This window comes from Sebastes fasciatus, chromosome 1 (assembly GCF_043250625.1).
Source record: "Sebastes fasciatus isolate fSebFas1 chromosome 1, fSebFas1.pri, whole genome shotgun sequence".
Classification (NCBI taxonomy): domain Eukaryota; kingdom Metazoa; phylum Chordata; class Actinopteri; order Perciformes; family Sebastidae; genus Sebastes; species Sebastes fasciatus.
The window spans coordinates 36,210,123-36,229,882 of NC_133795.1; the positions used below are offsets into that span (position 1 = coordinate 36,210,123).

Sequence of the window (19,760 nt, forward strand, 5' to 3'; positions counted from 1 at the left end):
CTGCTGTCCGTCCGTGGTGAGAAAGAAAAAAAAGCGGTAGATGACGGGATGAGAGACGACGTAGTGTAACGTTATACAGACATAACAAGGCTGCTGAATGAGAGAGGCATCCGCCGATACGTTACACGGAAACACACCGTGTTAATAACAAGCCGACCACCTCACGGTACCGCCAGCTGTGAGCTGAGATCTGTTTTTAAAGTCAGGCACCTTGGCGGAGGTCTACGCTCTCCGAGTGCCATTCTAGTGTTCATTGTTTTTACTCTGTTCTTATTATTGCTTGCTTTGTATTCATTGTCATCATGTACATGTTCAGCACTGCGGTTGTTTTTAAAACGTGCTGAGAGAGAGAGAGAGAGAGAGAGAGACTGCACACACTACAATTACCTCGGTTTAAAAATGAGTTCAACTGGACATTTTAAAGAGGCAGTTCATGAGCTGAGAGAGAAAGCACGCAGGGCTTTCTATGCCATTAAAAAAAATATCCAAACCGAAATACCGATTAAAATTTGGCTTAAACTTATCGAGTGTGTTATTGAACCAATTGCACTCTATGGCAGCGAGGTGTGGGGTCCACTTACAAACCAAGACTTCACTCAATGGGATAAACACCCCACTGAGACCCTGCATGCAGAGTTCTGTAAGATTCTCCTACATGTCCAGAGGAAAACTACAAAATAATGCATGCAGGGCAGAATTAGGCCAGTATCCACAAAAAAGAGCAATTTTAAATTTTGGACACATCTAAAACATAGTGACCCCCTCTCATATCATTACCAAGCCCTGCAGTGCCAAGAGATGAGCAGAAAGGGGAACCCCCTTACCCAGCTGGTCCTGAGGCTGAGTTCATCAACCCTCTCCACTAACACACCAAGGCCTCAGGACCAGAACAGACCACCAATTAGACTCAACCAAATTACAACACAGTTAAAACAAAACTACATCACCTATTGGCAAACACAGACAAAGGCACAGAGCAGAATGCAGTGCTATCTGGCTCTAAACCAACAGTACACCATAGCAGACTATCTGAGCATGGTTACTGATCTACATTTAAGAAAAACCTTGACAAAGTACAGACTGAGTGAGCACAGCCTCGCCATTGAACAGGGGCGACACAGGAAGACCTGACTCCCTGTAGAGCAATGGCTGTGTTCTCACTGCAGCCTGAGTGAGCCTGAGACAGAACTACACTTCCTCACCAGATGTGAGAAATATCAAAACATCAGGGAAATATATTTCAATAAAATTATTTTAATAACTAAAGGTTTTCTACAGCTCTCAGGTGAAGACAAATTATCTGTCCTACTGGGGGAGGACACTAGGACCTGTGAGCTGGTAGCAGCCTATGTTGCTGCCTGCCATCAACTGAGGGACAGGGACATGAACTGAGGGACAGGGACAGCTGTCTGCACCTTGTTGTTGTTTGTTTGTTTGTTAATTTGTATATTACCTGTTTATATCATTGTTCAAATTAATTAATTGATTGAAATTATTTTGTATTTTATTTTATTTAATCGATATTTATGAATGTAATTATTGTAAAAAAAAAAGATTCATCATTTGAATATGCTTTGGCAACATGTGCAGTGTTACGTCATGCCAATAAAGCCATTTGAATTGAATTGAATTGAGAGAGAGAGAGAGAGAGAGAGAGAGAAAAATGATGGATAGTGACCTTTCATTCATTCCAGGATCAAAAACAGGAAGAATGTGAAATACCATAAACCTAAGATGGTAAAAGGTGAGGGTCAACCAAGACCTACACACTACCAAGACCTACACACTACCCAGACATACACACTACCCAGACCTACACACTACCAAGACACCCTAAAGACACCCTAATAATTAAAGACACAGATGTGAGTTCTTTTTTTTGTTATGAAGTTTCCTCTATAAAACCTCCCTGGTCAAGACCTGTACAGCATCACTTGGGGTAATACATTATATTGTATTAACAAGTTTAGATTCAAGGAAAGACAGAGGTTCTGTAGGACATCTGAAACTCAAATGTGTCCACCAGTTTTAGTCGTCATCAGGCTGACAACCCACAGTAGTCATCATGGTAAAAAGTGTTATTAAGTTTTCTCAAAGTCTGGTGTTTTATGGAGAAAAAAAGCCTGAACTACAGGATTCTCTCTATTATTGTAGATTTGTTAAAAAGAAAAAGTAGTAGGAAGAAATTCCCCAAACTTCCAGTTATCTAACAGCATTTTAAACATGGGCTTTTTTCTTTGCTCAGATAATGAAACGAAGAAGCTCTTTCACCCCAACAGATATGTGTTTGAGGCTTTGGAGCTCTGAACAAACTGGAAAAGGAGAACACTACATAGACTTGACTCTTTCTATGTTGTTGTCTTTAGTCAAAGAGTGTTAAACTGAATCAAAAACCAACATCTCTGCCGACACCAACGTCAAACAGACGCAAGTGTCAGAAACAACTTTATATACAGCTTTGCCAGACACACACACACACACACACACACACACACACACACACACACACACACACACACACACACACACACACACACACACACACACACACACACACACAAAGCATCCTATTGGACGATTGCATCCTTCAGTAATCAGGCCCTCATCAAGGAGCCTGACAGATTGGTGACTGGAGGTGCACTCATTGTGGCTCTTGTAATGCATCTTACACAAAAATCCAAGAGATTTGATCAATACACACTTTAAATCAATCTCATGTATTGCAACAAACAAAATAAATGCACATAAAGAAAGAGATGTAAATATGTAAAGAAAGAGATGTAGAGTCCATGTGGCAAGACGGTTTCGTTCATGTATCCAAAACAGTTTAAAAAGCCATAAATCCACAACAGTTGTTGTGTTTAAAGCTGCATGATACGGTTTGAATGAAGAACAAACAATAGTCCCGTTTGTGTGCTCTCCAGGTTGCTCAGAGAATCACCAAAGCACCACAGCTGTGGTTATACAGAGGAGACAACAAGCCCAGTGGAAATAAAACGTTCTGAACACGGTGTAGAAACAAGTGTTGAGCGTATCGTCAGAGGAATAATACGAGCTGAAGTGGAGAAAAAGAGCGTTCTTCTATCAGTATGTGGGGAAAGAAGTTGGAATTTGTATTCAATATATGAACTTGTGATTGTGTTCAATAACTATGATAACAAAATCCTCATGTCACAACTAATAAGTTATGTTACCTTTTAGTTTTAATCTTTTTTAAGATTGTTTTTAAACAGAGACTGACTGACTCTAAACATGAACACTGGACTTTGTGGTGTTTCAGGAGGAAAGCTGCCTCAGTTATTCTCTCCTAGTCACATTTACTCCATCAGCTTTGTATGATACCCTGGAAAAAAGACAAGAAAAGACTTAGTTCATTCTTGTTTATTGATTATAGAAACCTTCAGTTTGTTCACACATCCCATCAGTAAAGTCTGCTAAATGACTCTTGTTCAGTGATTTCACGTACAGATTCATTTTCATCCACACAATCAGTTTGTTTGAGCAGAATCTCAGCGATGTAACAGAGAATAATGATTTCCTTATTGATTATGATCATGATAATTACAGTTTCATTAAACATCTTAGGATCTCGTTTGTACGTCGATCTGGACGACAACATTTAGTCTGCCCAACCAATAAATGTGATTCTAGATATCTTTACAAAAAGTGGTGAGAACAGAATATCTATGATAAGAAATAAATCACTAGACCTTCCTTTAAGACCCGTGCAGTGGAAGAGAAACAACACACACACACACACACACACACACGCACACACACACGCACACACGCACACACACACACACAAACACACAAACACACACACATATATATATATATATATATATATACAAATATTCATCAAACATTTAGAGCACAGAGAAGTTTACAAAGTAGAGCCCATAATGTTTGATTGACAGCTGATCTCTGTGCAGTGAAGACATGAAAAGAACAAGACTCAGTCTAAACCGAGTATCTGTCTGGACCGTATCTGGTCAGGATGTGAATTTGTGGCTAAATTGTTACACAAATAATCAGTGGTCATGTCTATCATGTTTTATGAACAGGTTTTTCCACTTATATCTTAATGTTTGATTGAAAGACAACTTATAATGATCAAATTGCATTCAGTAATAGTAAATGGTGACATTTACTAGTCAGTATATTATACATTTTATACAAGGTGTAAATGTATCATCATGACATACAGTCTGCAGGTTAAAAGTATTTCAGCTTGTTATTAAAGCATGTGTATCAAAAGCATTCATCATATAAGTGGTGTGTAACAATATATACATACTTACAAAGTTGACGTCATCACTGATGTTGTTGCTGCCGTGTTTATTCCTAGATGGAGTGTTGATGGAGCAGCTACAATGTTAGCATAGCCTGGCACTGATCGATCCGGACTCCGTTCAGAAAACAAGCATTTTAAAAGTTGTTTGCTTGCTGTGTTGCGGACAGACCCGACAAAGCATGAATTCACTCTTTTTACAGATCAACATCATATCATCGTTATTTCGGCATCATTTTGATCCGTTTATTGATATTAAATCACAGCACAGTGTGTTTATTTTGGGTTCATACCGCAGTAGCGACGTGTGGCTTGCTAATGTGCTTCCTGCTTGGTGTGAATGCACGGTGGTAACACAATACGAAGCACAACGTAACGTAACTTAAACTACTATAAACAATAGCACATGCACAACAACAGCACGATGTAATGATTCAATGAACCGCTGACACAATCCCCAGAAAACATAAACACTGAACTGTTCTCCAGCTTTTCATTTAGAAAGAGCAACAACCAATGAGGAACCTGCAACAGTCGCTGATGAATCCTGTAACTTCATCACTCAGTCAGTCAGTCAGTGACACACTTTAGTGTTTGTAGGGCTGGTCCTCTGCGGTCCAGACACAAATCAGCTCTGCAGCAACAATGATGGACACCAGAGAAGTTTAAGAGTTAAAACACTGAATTTAACCCTTAAATGACTTCTGTCTATTTCAGTTTACACAACTCAGCAGTGACATCATAATCATAAAGCCTAAGTCCAGCATAGAGAGGCTCAGTGAATGTGGTCTGGACTCTGTGGAGGAGAGTCATGGTTTCAGAGACGCTGTAGAAGGACAGAATACCTGCACTGTGATCCAGGTACACTCCTACTCTGGAGGACTGAGGACCTGAGACGGGGGTTTTGATATTGTTGTACCGAAATATATAACTGTTTTGGTAACAATCTAACGCCCAAGATTTATCATTGTTTCCAAACACACATTCAATCCACCCCCCTGCTCTCCTGATACTCTTGTATGCGACTGCTACATGAACTCCTGTCCCTCTCCTCTCCACCTCCCAGTAACAACGTCCAGTCAGACTCTCTCTACTCAGGACATGACCACATCCAGTGAATCTGTCTGGGTGACTAGAATAAGACTGATGTTGTATCATAAATGTTACTTTTCTGTTCCCCTCAGATAATAACAGCTGTGTGTATGCTGTGTTTGGATCCAGTGTGATTTCTCGTGAATATTGTAAGAATCCAGCTCTGGTCTTGGGCTCTGGTTGTGACAGTAAAACATCCACTTCAGTCACTGTCTGTGAGACGTTTGTCCATTTCTCTCTCAGAACGTCCTGTAGTTTATCTCTGACTTCTGACACAGCCGCCGTCACGTCCTCAAAGTAGCTCAGAGGACGGATATTGATGCTGGATGTAGATTCACTGAGTGGTGACAGTGAGGGGTAGTTAAGAAGAAACTGGTAGTGATCCTCTGTGTGTGACAGCAGCTTCATCTCAGCGTCTCTCCTCTTCAGCTCAGTGATCTCCTGCTCCAGCTTCTCCTGAAGCTCTTTGACTCGACTCACTTCACTTTTCTGCTGGGATCTGACCTGCTGCTTCACATCACAGCTTCTTTTCTCCATGAGACGGATCAGCTCGGTGAAGATCTTCTCACTGTCCTCCACTGCTTTATCAGCAGAGCGATTGACAGCCTCCACCTCCTGTTGGAGCAGCTTCACATCTTTCTCTCTGTCCTGGATCCTCTGCTGGATGTTGAGTCGACTCACCTCCAGCTCTCTCTGCCTCTCGGTCCTTTCTGCTGCAGCTGAGACGGTGTCGTGGCCTTTATGTTCATCCACAGAGCAGAGATAACAGATACACTGCTGATCAGTACGACAGAACATCTTCATCACCTCGTCGTGACGAGAGCAGATGTTCTCCTGGAGCTTCTTGGAGGGCTCCACCAGCTTGTGTTTCTTTAACGGAGCTGAGTCATAATGACGCTGGAGGTGTTTCTCACAGTAAGAGGCCAGACACGCCAGACAGGACTTGAAGGCTTTCAGTTTCCTCCCAGTGCAGACATCACAGGCCACATCTTCAGGTCCAGCATAGCAGTGATCAGCAGGAGCAGCTTGGAGTCCAGTCTTCTTCAGTTCCTCCACTAAAACTGCTAACATGGTGTTTTTCAGCAGGACAGGCCTCGGTGTGAAGGTCTGCCTACACTGAGGGCAGCTGTAGATCTTCTTCTCATCCTCTCCATCCCAGAAGCTTTTAATACAGTTCATGCAGTAGCTGTGTCCACAGGAAGTAGCCACCGGATCCTTCAGTAGATCCAGACAGATCGAACAAGAGAATGACTCTCTCTCCAGCTGAACTCCTTTCTGCGCCATTTCACCTCTCAGTAGCAACGACTGTCTGAGTTTCACTTCCTGAGAACCGACACTAGTTTGAGCTCTGATGTAATCATCATGTGTTATGTTGGTTACACCCACCTTCAAACTGTCGATCTGAAGGGGAGGGAACAAGGAAATAAGAGGACCGAGTGTAGCAGTCTGTGTTTGAGAGCAGGAAGAGGAGGGAGGAGTTATCAAGCTGTGAATCATTCCAGGACGAGGAGCAGCACGACTGACTACGTCCCAAATCACATACTTTTCCTTTTTCCTTCTAGCACACTGCAGCTGCCCTTACAAAGTACGTACTGTTGCATGCAGTATGAATACAATATATCTGCTGTGCAGAGGATTGTGGGTCAGAACAGCCAGAAAAGCATGCTGGCTTTCATACTGTAAAATGTGACCAGATGTAGTAAGTCATCCTGGTATTTTTGGCACACTGCATTTGACATACTATGTATTGGGACATAAGAAATCTTTTTTTCTGTCATACTAAGTAGTATGGTAGAATGGGTTTTGGAACGCACAGTATGTTTCGTCATTTACAAACGGAGCCTCGGTTCAAACCTGCTCCACATTTGAAAACATTTCAGTTTTCAGCTGTAAAATATTTCTTGGCTCCTCAGGCTTTGGTGATGGCTCCACATTTCTCATAAACTCTTCCTCACCCGGGACAGGAACCCGGTGTGGGCAACGGACCGCTGTACGGGCAGCCGTTTACAGACAGGCTAGTGACACATTACACACACTCCTGAGGCTGCAGAGATTGTTTTTAAGAAATCTCATAAGCCATTGTTTTACTGCTTAATTTCTGTTTTACATAAGAAAGTAGAGATAAGTAACCTAAGCAACTAGTGTAGTAATAATAATAATAATTTATACAACACTTGTCAAACTTAAGTACAAAGTTCTTTCCAGATTAAAAGATTTACAGAAAAGAAATGAAAAAATAAATCTAAATCTCATGTAACAGCGGGGCAGCTAAGCTGAAATATTCATAACAATTGTGCATTTTGCGATAAAAGCAACAAATTAGGCACAGATGTAGGGTTATATGTCACGAAAAGATATAGATATCGGGGCGCTGCCAATTCGGCCCCTGACAGACGCGGCAGCCATTTTCCAAAATGGCCGCAAAATAGGTTTTCCAAAACGTTGCAGAAAACTGATTTTACGACTCTTGATGATTTCCAAGGTGCGTTCAAGCTGATGAGATCAGATGTCAGAAGATCGCAGAAATAATTTTTTTACCTCCTCATTTTTTAAGTGTACTTTTTAAAAGCTTTTAACCTGAGAAAAACATGAAAACCAAATAAAAGGAGCATGGTCACTTCAGGGTCAAACTTCACCCCCATGCCTTCATGGTAGAATGACAACCAATAAAGCAGTAAAACTGACAGCGATAACGCTGGATACTTTTATTGGTTACCAGTAACCTCTAATCACAGTTAAAGTGATGCTGAACTTTGGGTTGTATTGCTAGCAGTAAAACTGACAGAGATGACATGAGAACTTTTTAGTTGGAGTAAGCACTTCAGGTTCATATGACAATGTTTTATTTTTGCAATGGCCTTCAAATCTGAGCAAAGGAGCTGATATTTGTCCGGTCTCTAACCTGTGACCAAGCTGACTTGGTTGAACTTATAAGGAAACTTAGATCAGTCTCCTGTTGAAATACAGGGTTAAAGAGACACACAAGCTTCTCCACCACGGCAAGGTGCCAACTCCAGTAGGATTCATTTTTTTGTTTTATTTTGTTGATATGCAATAGCACTTTAAAAACATGTATATACTATTGTATAACAGCAAACGCTGGCCGGGTTACGGCATGATACAAGAACTGAGGAAGCGGGTTGCTGGAGGCAAAGTTTGACCAAAAGAAATCCAATTAAATATTCCATTGCCATACTCCAGCACATTGTTTACACTTTGGGATCCACAAATTTGAATGATTTGGACGCGATTAAAGTGCGCACGTTGTTGGTTTGCTTGGTTTTGTGGAGCGTTTCAGACGGAGGGAGAATACAGGTATATTCAGGCAGGCAGTATGAAAAATGAATGAATGAATGAAAGACTTTATTTCGAACATATAATAAATAAAAACAGATACAAAATAATAACAAACAAAACAAGAGTTATGGTGTCCGAAAAGGAGTAGGTAGAAGAAAAACTTATATTACCCTACCCCTTTCTCACTTCTCCTCTATTAACTCATATATCATAGAATGATAATATAATATAATATAAAAACTATCTCAGATTTATTTACATCCCAAGTTGAATATACGAACAGCATCCCAAGTTTATTTACAACCCACAAATACATCCGGAGTTAAAAAGTATATAACCAACCTTTAACACAACTCTTCTTCAACCATGTACCTCCCAAAAATATCTTTCTTGTATAGCTTTTTAAATTGATTTATATTTGTGCTCCCCTTCAACCCATCACCTAACCCATTCCACAAATCCACCCCACAGACTGAAATACACATACTCTGCTTTTTTGTACGAACACAATGCTTTTTAAAATTAAACTTTCCTCTAAAATTATAACCCCCCTCCCTGTCACAAAACATTTTTTGAATATTGCCCGGAAGTGAATTATGTCTTGCTTTAAACATAATTATTGCGGTTTTAAATTTGACCAAATCCATAAATTTCAATGCATGTGACTTCAAAAACAGTGTGTTCGTGTGTTCCCTATATCCCACATTATTTACTATCCTGATTGCTCTCTTCTGTAGTATGCATAATGGTTGTAAATTGCTTTTATAAGTGTTACCCCAAACTTCTACACAGTAATTCAGATATGGTGATACAAGTGAAGAATACAGAATGTGCAGTGATTTATGATCCAGTGTGTGTCTTGTTTTCCCTAAGACTGCTATGCTCTTTGCCAGCTTTGTTCTTACATAACTTATCTGAGGTTTCCAGCAGATTTTGTGGTCCAGTATTACACCCAGAAATGTATTTACATATACTCTTTCAATAGTCACATCATCTATTATCATTTGTACTGGTATGTCTATTTTTTGGTTTCCAAATAACATAAATTTAGTTTTGTCCAAATTTAATGACAATTTATTTCTGTCAAACCACCGTTGCAATTTTCTGATTTCTGATGTGGCCACCTCCAAAAGCTGCTGCAGATTTTCCCCAGAACAAAAAATATTTGTGTCATCTGCAAATAAAACTAAATTCAGTGTCCTTGATACCCTACCTATGTCATTTATATACATAATAAACAATTTTGGACCCAATACTGATCCCTGCGGGACCCCACAAGTAATACCTGAGCATGTTGATTTGTAGTCCCCTATTTGTACGTACTGCTGCCTGTTTCCTATATAACTTCTCAACCAGTTCAGCACTACCCCTCTTATACCATACCTTTCCATTTTATTGAATAATATATCATGATCAATGGTGTCAAATGCTTTTTTTAAATCTATAAATACTCCTACCGCATACTTCTTGTTATCAATACAACTGGTTATTTCTTCTGTTAGCTCCATTAATGCCATTGCTGTTGATCTGTTTGCTCTGAACCCGTATTGACTGTCTGTCAGTAAATGGTGCTTGTCAATGAAGTTATCTAATCTTCCAATGAACAGTTTCTCCAATATTTTAGAGAACTGGCAAAGTAAAGATACAGGCCTGTAATTAGTGAAATTATGTTTGTCCCCAGTTTTATATAGTGGAATAACTTTAGCAGTTTTCATTTTATGTGGAAATGTGCCAGTTATGAATGATAAGTTACAAATGTAGGTTAGGGGGTTTGCAATACTGTCAATGACTTTCTTGACTATCGTCATATCGATTCCATTCCAGTCAGTAGATGTTTTATTCTTGCACTTGTTAACTATGTCTATGATTTCTTTTCTGTCTATAGCTTTGATATAAATTGAGTTTGAATTTCTTGCAATGTGGCTTTCAACAACCTCCCCATCCTTTGGAGACGTGTCATTGATTTTTCCTGCCAACTTTGGTCCCACATTTACAAAAAAATCCTTAAACCCATTAACCACATCATTCATATCATTTAAAGACCTATCATTATCAATAAAATATTCAGGGTAACTTGAGCTCGTCGAACGGTTTCTAATAATACTGTTTAATATATTCCATATGCCTTTTATATTGTTTTTGTTATTTTCTAGTAATTTGGTATAATATTCCTTTTTGCATATCCTCATAATATTAGTTAATTTATTTTTGTATTTCTTATATTTATGTTATGCCTCTTTAGTTTTACATTTTATGAATTGTCTATATAGAGTATTCTTTTTTTTACAGGCATTTTGCAGTCCCTTTGTGATCCATGGTCTGTTTGTGTTATTATTCCTAGCATTATCTTGTTTTATTGGACAGTTTTTGTCATATAATGACTTAAATATATTTAGAAATGTTTCATATGCTGTATCAACATCATTTCCTTCATACAGGGTTTTCCAGTTTTGTGATAGCAATTCGATTCTGAATGCATTTATGGATTCTTCTGTTCTCAATCTCCTATATTTGATTTTATGGTCCTCCTTCTCTTTTCCACAATCACAGTCATGGATCACAAAAACTGGCAAATGGTCACTGATGTCATTCATCAGCAGCCCGCTCACTAAGCTACTTTCCATGTAATTTGTAAATATATTGTCGATTAGAGTTGCACAGTGCGCTGTTATTCTGCTTGGTTTGGTGATCAGTGGATATAAACTCATACTATACATTGTGTTAATAAATTCATCTGTCATTTTGTGTTTGTTAGGATTTAGCAGGTCTATATTGAAGTCCCCACAAATGAATGTAACCTTCTGATTAGTTTTGGCAAATATTTTCTCCATACTGTCTTTAAAAGTTTCAATGCAGGCTCCTGGTGCTCTGTATACACAACTGACCATCACATTTCTTTGGTTTTCCATGCAGATCTCTACAGTGATGCATTCCATCACATCATCAATAGTGGTTGACATGTTTTCTAAAATCTTATATTTCAGACTATTTTTCACGTACAGGGCCACACCCCCTCCTTTTTTGCTCTTCCTGTTCATGTAATTGAATTCATATCCTTTCAACTCGAAATCTGCTTCTTTCTCAGAATTGAGCCAGGTTTCAGATATTGCAATGACATTGAATGGTTTTGTGAATTGACCTAAGTATTCTTTGATGTTTTGGTGATTAGCATATAAGCTTCTACTGTTGAAGTGAATAATTGACATTCCTTGAGCTGACTTCACATTGCTGTTATACTGTTCATCGGTGTAGTAGCAACATGTGTTGTTTAGATGGTTAAAAAAGTTATTGTCAGGATCAATATCTTCCAGTTCCAGTTCATGCATATTGTGTTCAGATAATGTTCAGTGAATGTTATGTGATTCCACAAGAACCCATTTTCCACAGACAGGTATGATTACCTTGTTGTGTTGTTCTGATGTCACTGGTATTTGTCCAATTCTTCAATTTCTCTGATAACCAGCACTCTGGCCTCCTCTGGTGACCCGTTCAGTTTGATGATCACTTTACAGTTTGCAGTCCACGTTGATTGAATTTTCCTCTGCTTCCTTAGAAAGCGTGCCTTTCTGGCAATGTCTGCATTTTTCTTTGTGAGATGTTCATTCACATAAACGTCGGACTAATGTCGCATTGTCAGGGAAAACATAGGGTGGTTCCCCTGAACGTTTGTGAATGAGGGGATAGATGGACTGGTACCACGGGACATTTTAGAACATTTTCATATTTTTCATAGGTCTTGCGCTGATCAGCCACCACACTCTAAGAAAAGAAATCTGAAGAAAAACAGAAAATTTCCAGGGGTCTCTTTTATAAAACAGTGCGTAGGATCCATACCAAAAATGTACGTGTGCACAAAAGCCTAAAAATGGCGTGCGGCAAAAAAAAATCGGACTTATAAAACTGTGCGTACGCACACCTGCACGCAATGTTCCCTTTATAAATCACAGTCCACCTGGAAATGTGCGCACGTGGATCCGCCTCATATTCCGCCCACTACACGCCCACATTCAACCATAAATGGTCGATGCAAAGCACCTCATGAATGTTTCTGCATGTGGATGAGCCTGTTGTTGATCAGTGGTTCTTTACGGTGAATCACGGCAACTCCCGAGAGGAAGACCAAGAAAAGGAGTTTTTCTGACACAGGGATGGAGGTGTTTGTAGGTGAGGAGGTCTCTGAACACTCGTTCCCCCGATTCTCTCATTCACGTCACGTAGTCCTCACAGTGACGGTATATCCACCAGCACCATGCAGCATGTTCCGAGTCTCACCGCTGTGTTTATATCTTTACAGCAATCAGACTGATCCATTCACTTAAAATGATCAAGACAATCAGTAATATCCCCCACCTGGATATCATTAGAAGAAAGGAAGTTTGACAGGTGTACACTATTTATTATTTATTATTTAAGTTTTTATAGTGAACTTGTCCTGCATTATGATTGGGACTGATAATGATAATGATAATGCCGATATGGAGTGTAACGATTGTGTGAGAGCTGTCACTGGCTTCATTTACACACTTTGTTAATTTACACTCTCCATACTGGTGAAGATGTGCTGTTTGGAGATGACTGGAAGAGGCAGAGTGGAGCACCGCGGTGGCGCACTGGAGACAGTCTGATAGTTGCATCGGATATACATTTTCATTTTGTCTATATGTATACTGTATCTGTCCCTATCTAATAAACCATAAATAAATTAATAAGTCATGTCATCACTGCAGCGATTTTACACCACAACTTTATGAAAACTAATATGGTACTTGGTGATATCTGCACACTATTAGTAGATATTATTAAAACTATTGGCGCTCTGTTCTGCCATTCTTTAATGCTATTTGATATAATCTTGGATTTCTACAACCGATGATGATGATTTCATCAGCTGCTCCACAGCTGACTGCGACTGTCGGAAGTCCGGTCCTCTCCTCTGAGATCTCCTCTGAGCTCCGGTGGTGGAGGGGGGGACATGATGGTGAGACAGCGCTGATGAGATATTGAGCGGAATTTGCTTTGAGATTTGAGTTGATCTTTTACATTTGTAAGGTGCTTATGTAATAGTTATGGCTCACTAGCACAAAGAACACTGCTGTTTTAAATGTTTATGATAAAGTGGATATAAGTATGAAGTGAAGTTAAATGTGTGAGAGGCATCATTATAGTATAATGACATTTGATGTCTACAGTCTGGCTTCAATTCATCTGCGTCTCCAGCTTCCCCTGCCTCAGTGCCTCCATAATATGCGTACGCACGGGTCAAAGTTTCCGTACCGGTGCGCACATTCTCCCGTCAAGTTTGTTTTTATAGATCACAACTGTTGCGTGGGAAGTGGCGTACGCACATTTCAGGCCCCGTTTTGTGCGTACGCAACGGTTATCAATGAGACCCCAGGACATTTTCCGTTAAGTTAACCATCAGGGGGACAGGGGGAGGGACGCAATTGCGGACCAGGGGCCTCATGTATAAACGGTGCGTACGTACTAAAATGTTGCGTACGCTGTGTTTCACGCTCACGCCGGGATGTATAAAAATCAACTTGACGTGAGAATGTGCGGGCCGTGCCGCAAATTCTAGACCAGTCGTGAGAATGTGCGGGCCGTCCTCCAAACTCTGTCATCTGGCAGTGTCAAACTACAAAGTACTGAAACTCGCTAAATGTGTAAAAATAATTTTTCCACTCAACTTACTGAGCTTTATTTATGATGTGGGATAAAAAAACAACAACACATATTTCTTAACTAGTTTGCGCATAATATTTAACATCACAAAGACACAACAAAAACACATTTAAACTAATTTCCCAGAGATGACTTGCCTTAACCACTGTGCCAAAAACAAAATCGCGTGCTGCACAATGTGGCAAACCACCGTGGTGAGCCTGTGTCCCCTGGAGCTACAGATGGATGAACCGGACCCTGGCACACCTAACAATGAGCCAAAAGCAGCAGCTTTACAGCGCCGTTTAGATGCAACACACAGAATGTAAAGCAACGAGGTGAGTTGAGACAAACATTTATTTTTCAACAAGGTCTTTTAATATATAACTTATCCCACCAAGAACGTCATTCATTCTTTTTAATTCGTTGCATATATATATGTATATATATATATATGCATATATATATATATATATAAATATATATATATACATATATATATATATACATATATATAATAACTATGCAAATGACTATAAACATGCTCCATGCTGTCACCTATTGTCCAAATAACGACGGCAAATCGCGCTGGAAAAGGAACAAAAAGAAGAACGGTCAGCTGTGCCCGAGCCTCGACTGCTGAGGGGCGGCGGTCTGGCCGTGTCCTCACTAACGCTGTGCTGTGAGTCACAGAGAGAGATTGTCAATACAATGAAGAATATATATGCAACGAATTAAAAAGAATGAATGAGGTTCTTGGTGGGATAAGTTATATATTAAAAGACCTTGTCGAAAAATAAATGTTTGTCTCAACTCACCTCGTTGCTTTACATTCTGTGTGTTGCATCTAAACGGCGCTGTAAAGCTGCTGCTTTTGGCTCATTGTTAGGTGTGCCAGGGTCCGGTTCATCCATCTGTAGCTCCTCTGGAGCACAGACACAGCATGTTGGTCTGCCACATTGTGCAGCACGCGATTTTGGTTTTGACACGGTGGTTAAGGCATGTCATCTCTGGGAAATAGGTTTAAATGTGTTTTTGTTGTGCCTTCTGATGTTAAACATTATGCGCAAACTAGTAAAGAAATATGTGTTGTTGTTTTTTTATCCCACATCATAAATAAAGCTCAGTAAGTTGAGTGGAAAAAATATTTTTACGCATTTAGCGAGTTTCAGTACTTTGTAGTTTGACACTGCCAGATGACAGAGTTTGGAGGACGGCCCGCACATTTTCACGACTGGTCTAGAATTTACGGCACGGTCCGCACATTCTCACGTCACGTTGACTTTTATACATCCCGGCGTGAGCGTGAAACACAGCGTACGCAACATTTTAGTACGTGCGCACCGTTTATACATGAGGCCCCAGGGGAATCTTAAAGTTACTCCTGAAGGATAACCACAAAAATCGCAAGCGATTCAAAGGGAGAAGGGGAACACCAAATGAAAACAGGCCTAAAGGAAGGCTCCCTACACTCAATATAACTTGAAAAGACTAAAACTAAAACACCGCTATCGAGCAGCTGACTAGAACAGAGATCCTGCAGGTCCTTTCAGCTGTCAGCATTCCCACGCATTTTCAGCAGGAAATGCATTTTCTAGTTAGTATTATTAGACTGCAAATCAGCCACGTTGTAAGTGTGGCTCCGTCTATTTCTTAAAGATGCCCACTTAAGCTATAGAGTCCAAGCATGTAGTTGACGCGTTTCAATAAAGCTCCGTAGTCCATGTTCTTCATTTCAACCGTTTACTGAAAATCTTTCTTTAGTCTTCAAATACAAAAATGGTAACAAAATATCAAAAACATAAGCAGTAAAAAAGCAAGAACAGTAATATTAAGCACGGTATATTAAGCACGGTATATTAAGCACGGTATATTAAGCACGGTCAAAGACTAGTGTGCTCTCCAGGCTCCATGGCTTCAACTGAATCGTTTAAAGAGCACATGCAGCACAATTTAGCTTTCGCCCAATCAGAATACAGGACTGGCTGCAGTCACAATTGGTCCTTATTGAGCACACTGCAGTGAAACTACAGAGTTATTTATCTCAAGCAAATAAAACAAAATGTAAATTAACCACAGATATTTCTACTGAACAAATGGCTCTAACATAACCTGCCCCTAATTGACTAGGCTGTTAGCATATCAATTATCAAACATAAATGCTTCGAGACATTGTCCACTTATACAATACTAATACTAATACTTATACAACAAACTATAAATCCTTTTTTCAGGTTTTAAAGATACATATTTGCTTTAACCTAACAGATAAATGTCTTTAACTTATTCAGTCTCTTTTGATCTTCACAATGCCTCCTCCAAGAGGCATATCTTAGTTATGGGTCTCTCCAATGTGCTTGTCTTCGTCTGAACACAGACACTGCGGACGGTTCCTTTCGAGTCTGGCATTATCTTGACGATTTTTCCCATTATGAGGCTTGTAAGGCGCTGCTCGGCTAAAGATCTGTTATCAGGCATTTTTAAGTCTTTGTCTTTCAGTGGTAGTCCGATGCAGTAGTGACCATCAACTAGCTGTGTTGATCCTTTCACTGAGTCAAGGAACTGACGGTCCTCCTGTGACATCTCAGTCTTATAATCGTATCCTCTCTCTGGGAAGTCTGCATTGTACAGCTGAGTCAACAGGTTTTCCACATTGGATACTGAAATGCGATTGACTGAGTGACTCACCATTTCTAGGTTGGCTGTAGTGGTGCCTCTGAGTGGACCGTTGATGACCCATCCAAGAGGAGTCTTCACTGCATACGGCCCATCACATCTGCTGTTTATTATCTGCTGGGGCTCCATGGCTTTAAAGGCATCAGTACCAATAAGCAAGTCGACTTCTGCTTCGATATGCGAGATGCGAACTTCATGCAGATAAGGCCATCGATCCACATCTTTCTGAAGAGGAACGTTGTCTTTTTTCACTGGTATACTTGGTTGAGTGAACGCCTGCGGAAGGTCTATGTAATTCTTCCCTTCCAGGCTACATACTTCCAGATCTGACAGAACGTGAGTGCTCACCTTCTTTTCTGATGCCATAGTAGTGAGTAAGAGTTCCGCTTTCCTTCCTCGGAGGTTAAGCTGCTGCCTGACCTCATCGGTACAGAAGGTTGCTGTGCTGCCTTGATCTAAAAACGCATAGACCTGGATCACCTTGTCACTTCTTTTGGACTTTATTTTCACTGGTACTATGGAAAGGATATTTTCTCCATTACCTGCCCCAGTGTCTCTGCTGCTTTCATGTTCTGTTCCTACGAAGGCGCTTGTGACCGCGTTAGTAGTTTCTGTATTCCTATTTTCATCCTTTTCGGACAGAACTGGGAATTCCTTCACAACATGCAAAATGCTTGGGTGTTTTCCTGAACACTCCTGGCATTGCATTCTCTTACGACAATATTTACTCATGTGACCTGGTGTGAGGCATCCAAAACAGAGTCCTTGTGATGTTAAGAATTTGATTCTGTCTTTGGGAGTCTGTTCTTTTATCTTCTCACAAAACTCCAAGGTGTGGCTTTTATGACAGTACATGCAGGGTTTTTGGAAAACATCAGATAGTTTGGCTGAACCATACTTCTTCTCTTGTGGTTGTTGAGCACCACTGTGTCTTCCAGCCGGAGACACTTGTAGCAAAACTGATGCTCTTGGGGTTACTTGTCTTAATGTTTATCTTAGGCTTCCCCTTTCCTTCTACGCTGACATCCAAAATATCTCCAAAAAGTGGGTCGTTGCTGACCTTTGCTTGCCAGTTGATGAAATCCACCAGGTCGGAAAACCTGGCTCTTCTTCCTGTTTTTGTTTGGATTTCATATGCTCGATTTCTCCACCGTTCTTTTAGTTTGAAGGGGAGTTTTGAGATGACAGTCTTCATATTGCTAGGGTTGTCCATCTCATCCATGTAATCCACATCACTCATAGTGTTTCGACATCCTATGAGGAACAAAGCATATGCATTTAATGCTTTCCTGTCTTCTGATTTTATCTGAGGCCATTCAAGAGCTTTATTCATAAAGGCTGTGGCAATTCGCAGTTCATCTCCATACTGTTGTTGAAGGAGCCTCCTAGCTTCTCTGTAACCTTCATCTGGCCACATGTGTTCACAACTACGAACAAGGTTAAGAGGTTCTCCACTTGTGACCTGCTGCAGGTAGAACAACCTATCTTGTGCACTAGCAGTCTTGTTCTCAATAGTCTGTTCGAATGCCCTTATAAACGAACGGTAGCTGAGTGGATCTCCTGAGAAAGTTGGAACATCTCTCTGTGGGAGTTGTGACATGTTTTGCTGCTTGACTAGCATTTCTGTTATCTCATTCTGGCGCTGCATTATTTTGGAGATGCCATCAGAGGAACCTGCTTGCTGTGAAGGGTCTGGAGGTACTGTTGAACTAGCTGCTCTCTGAGGGGGAGGTACTGCTGACCTGGCTGCTTTAAGAGGCGAAGCTCTGTGATGATCATTAGCAGTCTGAGCTGGGTGCTTTGGGCCTACAGGTGCTGGGAAACTCACTTGTGTCTCACCATCTTCATCTTTAACATACATGTCCTTTAAACCCACTTTGTACTTGCTTTTTGACTCGTAATATTCATTCATGCCATCTTGACCATCTTCATAATCTGCATACACCTTTATCTTGGCGTCTGATGCAGCAATCTTGGCATCTAGCTCCACTTGCTCTTTGCGCGCCTTTAAGTGTGTTTCTTCCATCTCAATGTCTTGATGTTTCTTAAGAAAGGCAGCACGTGCTAACAGCTCTTCCCGCTCTGCAGCAGCTTCAAACGAGCAGAACTTGCACTGGATGCTTGTGATGCATGGCTAAGCACAGAGCTTCTCTTGGATGTGCGACTGATGACCTCTGAGATGCTATCACTTGGCTTTATGTCATCATCATCCTCATATTTATTGCCATCATCATTCTCTTCTTCAGGATGTCTCTTAATCTTTTCAATCCAGTCCTCTGTTTCCTGAACAAAGTTCTCAAAGTCCACACATTTGGGCATGTACCAGTTACACTGCTCCTCTTCTTCATCTTCGTCTTCTAGAAGAGTTCATATTTCTGCATTAAGCTCTTTAAATTCTCTAAAGAACTTCCAAAAGATAAATAATGCTTCATCTTTAATTATTTCATTATTAACTTTATCTTTCTTGAGATTTTCAGTCTCCCTTCTTTTACGAGTGAGATGAGCCAGCTTGCCTTTTCTTTCATTCTTAAGCCTGTTCACTTTTTCTTCCACAGCCTTTGCCGTGGGCTTTGGCTCCCTCTTCTGGCCGTTTCCTGCAACTTCCATTATCTACGGCGTCACTCTTGCCAAGGTTTAATGCACACAAACTGTCTTGTTTTCTTCAAAACGACAGCTTCTCACTCTTCCACAATATGTCCACAGACGTTTTCAAGAGTTTTAACATGTGCACTTCAAAGAA

General features: G+C 40.4%; 1 protein-coding gene across 1 annotated transcript; it reads right to left on the reverse strand.

Annotated features, from left to right (window-relative positions):
* Positions 1-5,002: 5,002 nt before the first annotated feature.
* Positions 5,003-6,697, reverse strand: LOC141774387 (tripartite motif-containing protein 16-like). Its single transcript, XM_074647038.1, has one exon. The coding sequence runs from the start codon at positions 6,668-6,670 to the stop codon at positions 5,003-5,005; it is 1,668 nt and encodes a 555-aa protein (XP_074503139.1). The 5' UTR covers positions 6,671-6,697.
* Between the last annotated feature and the right edge of the window lie 13,063 nt (positions 6,698-19,760).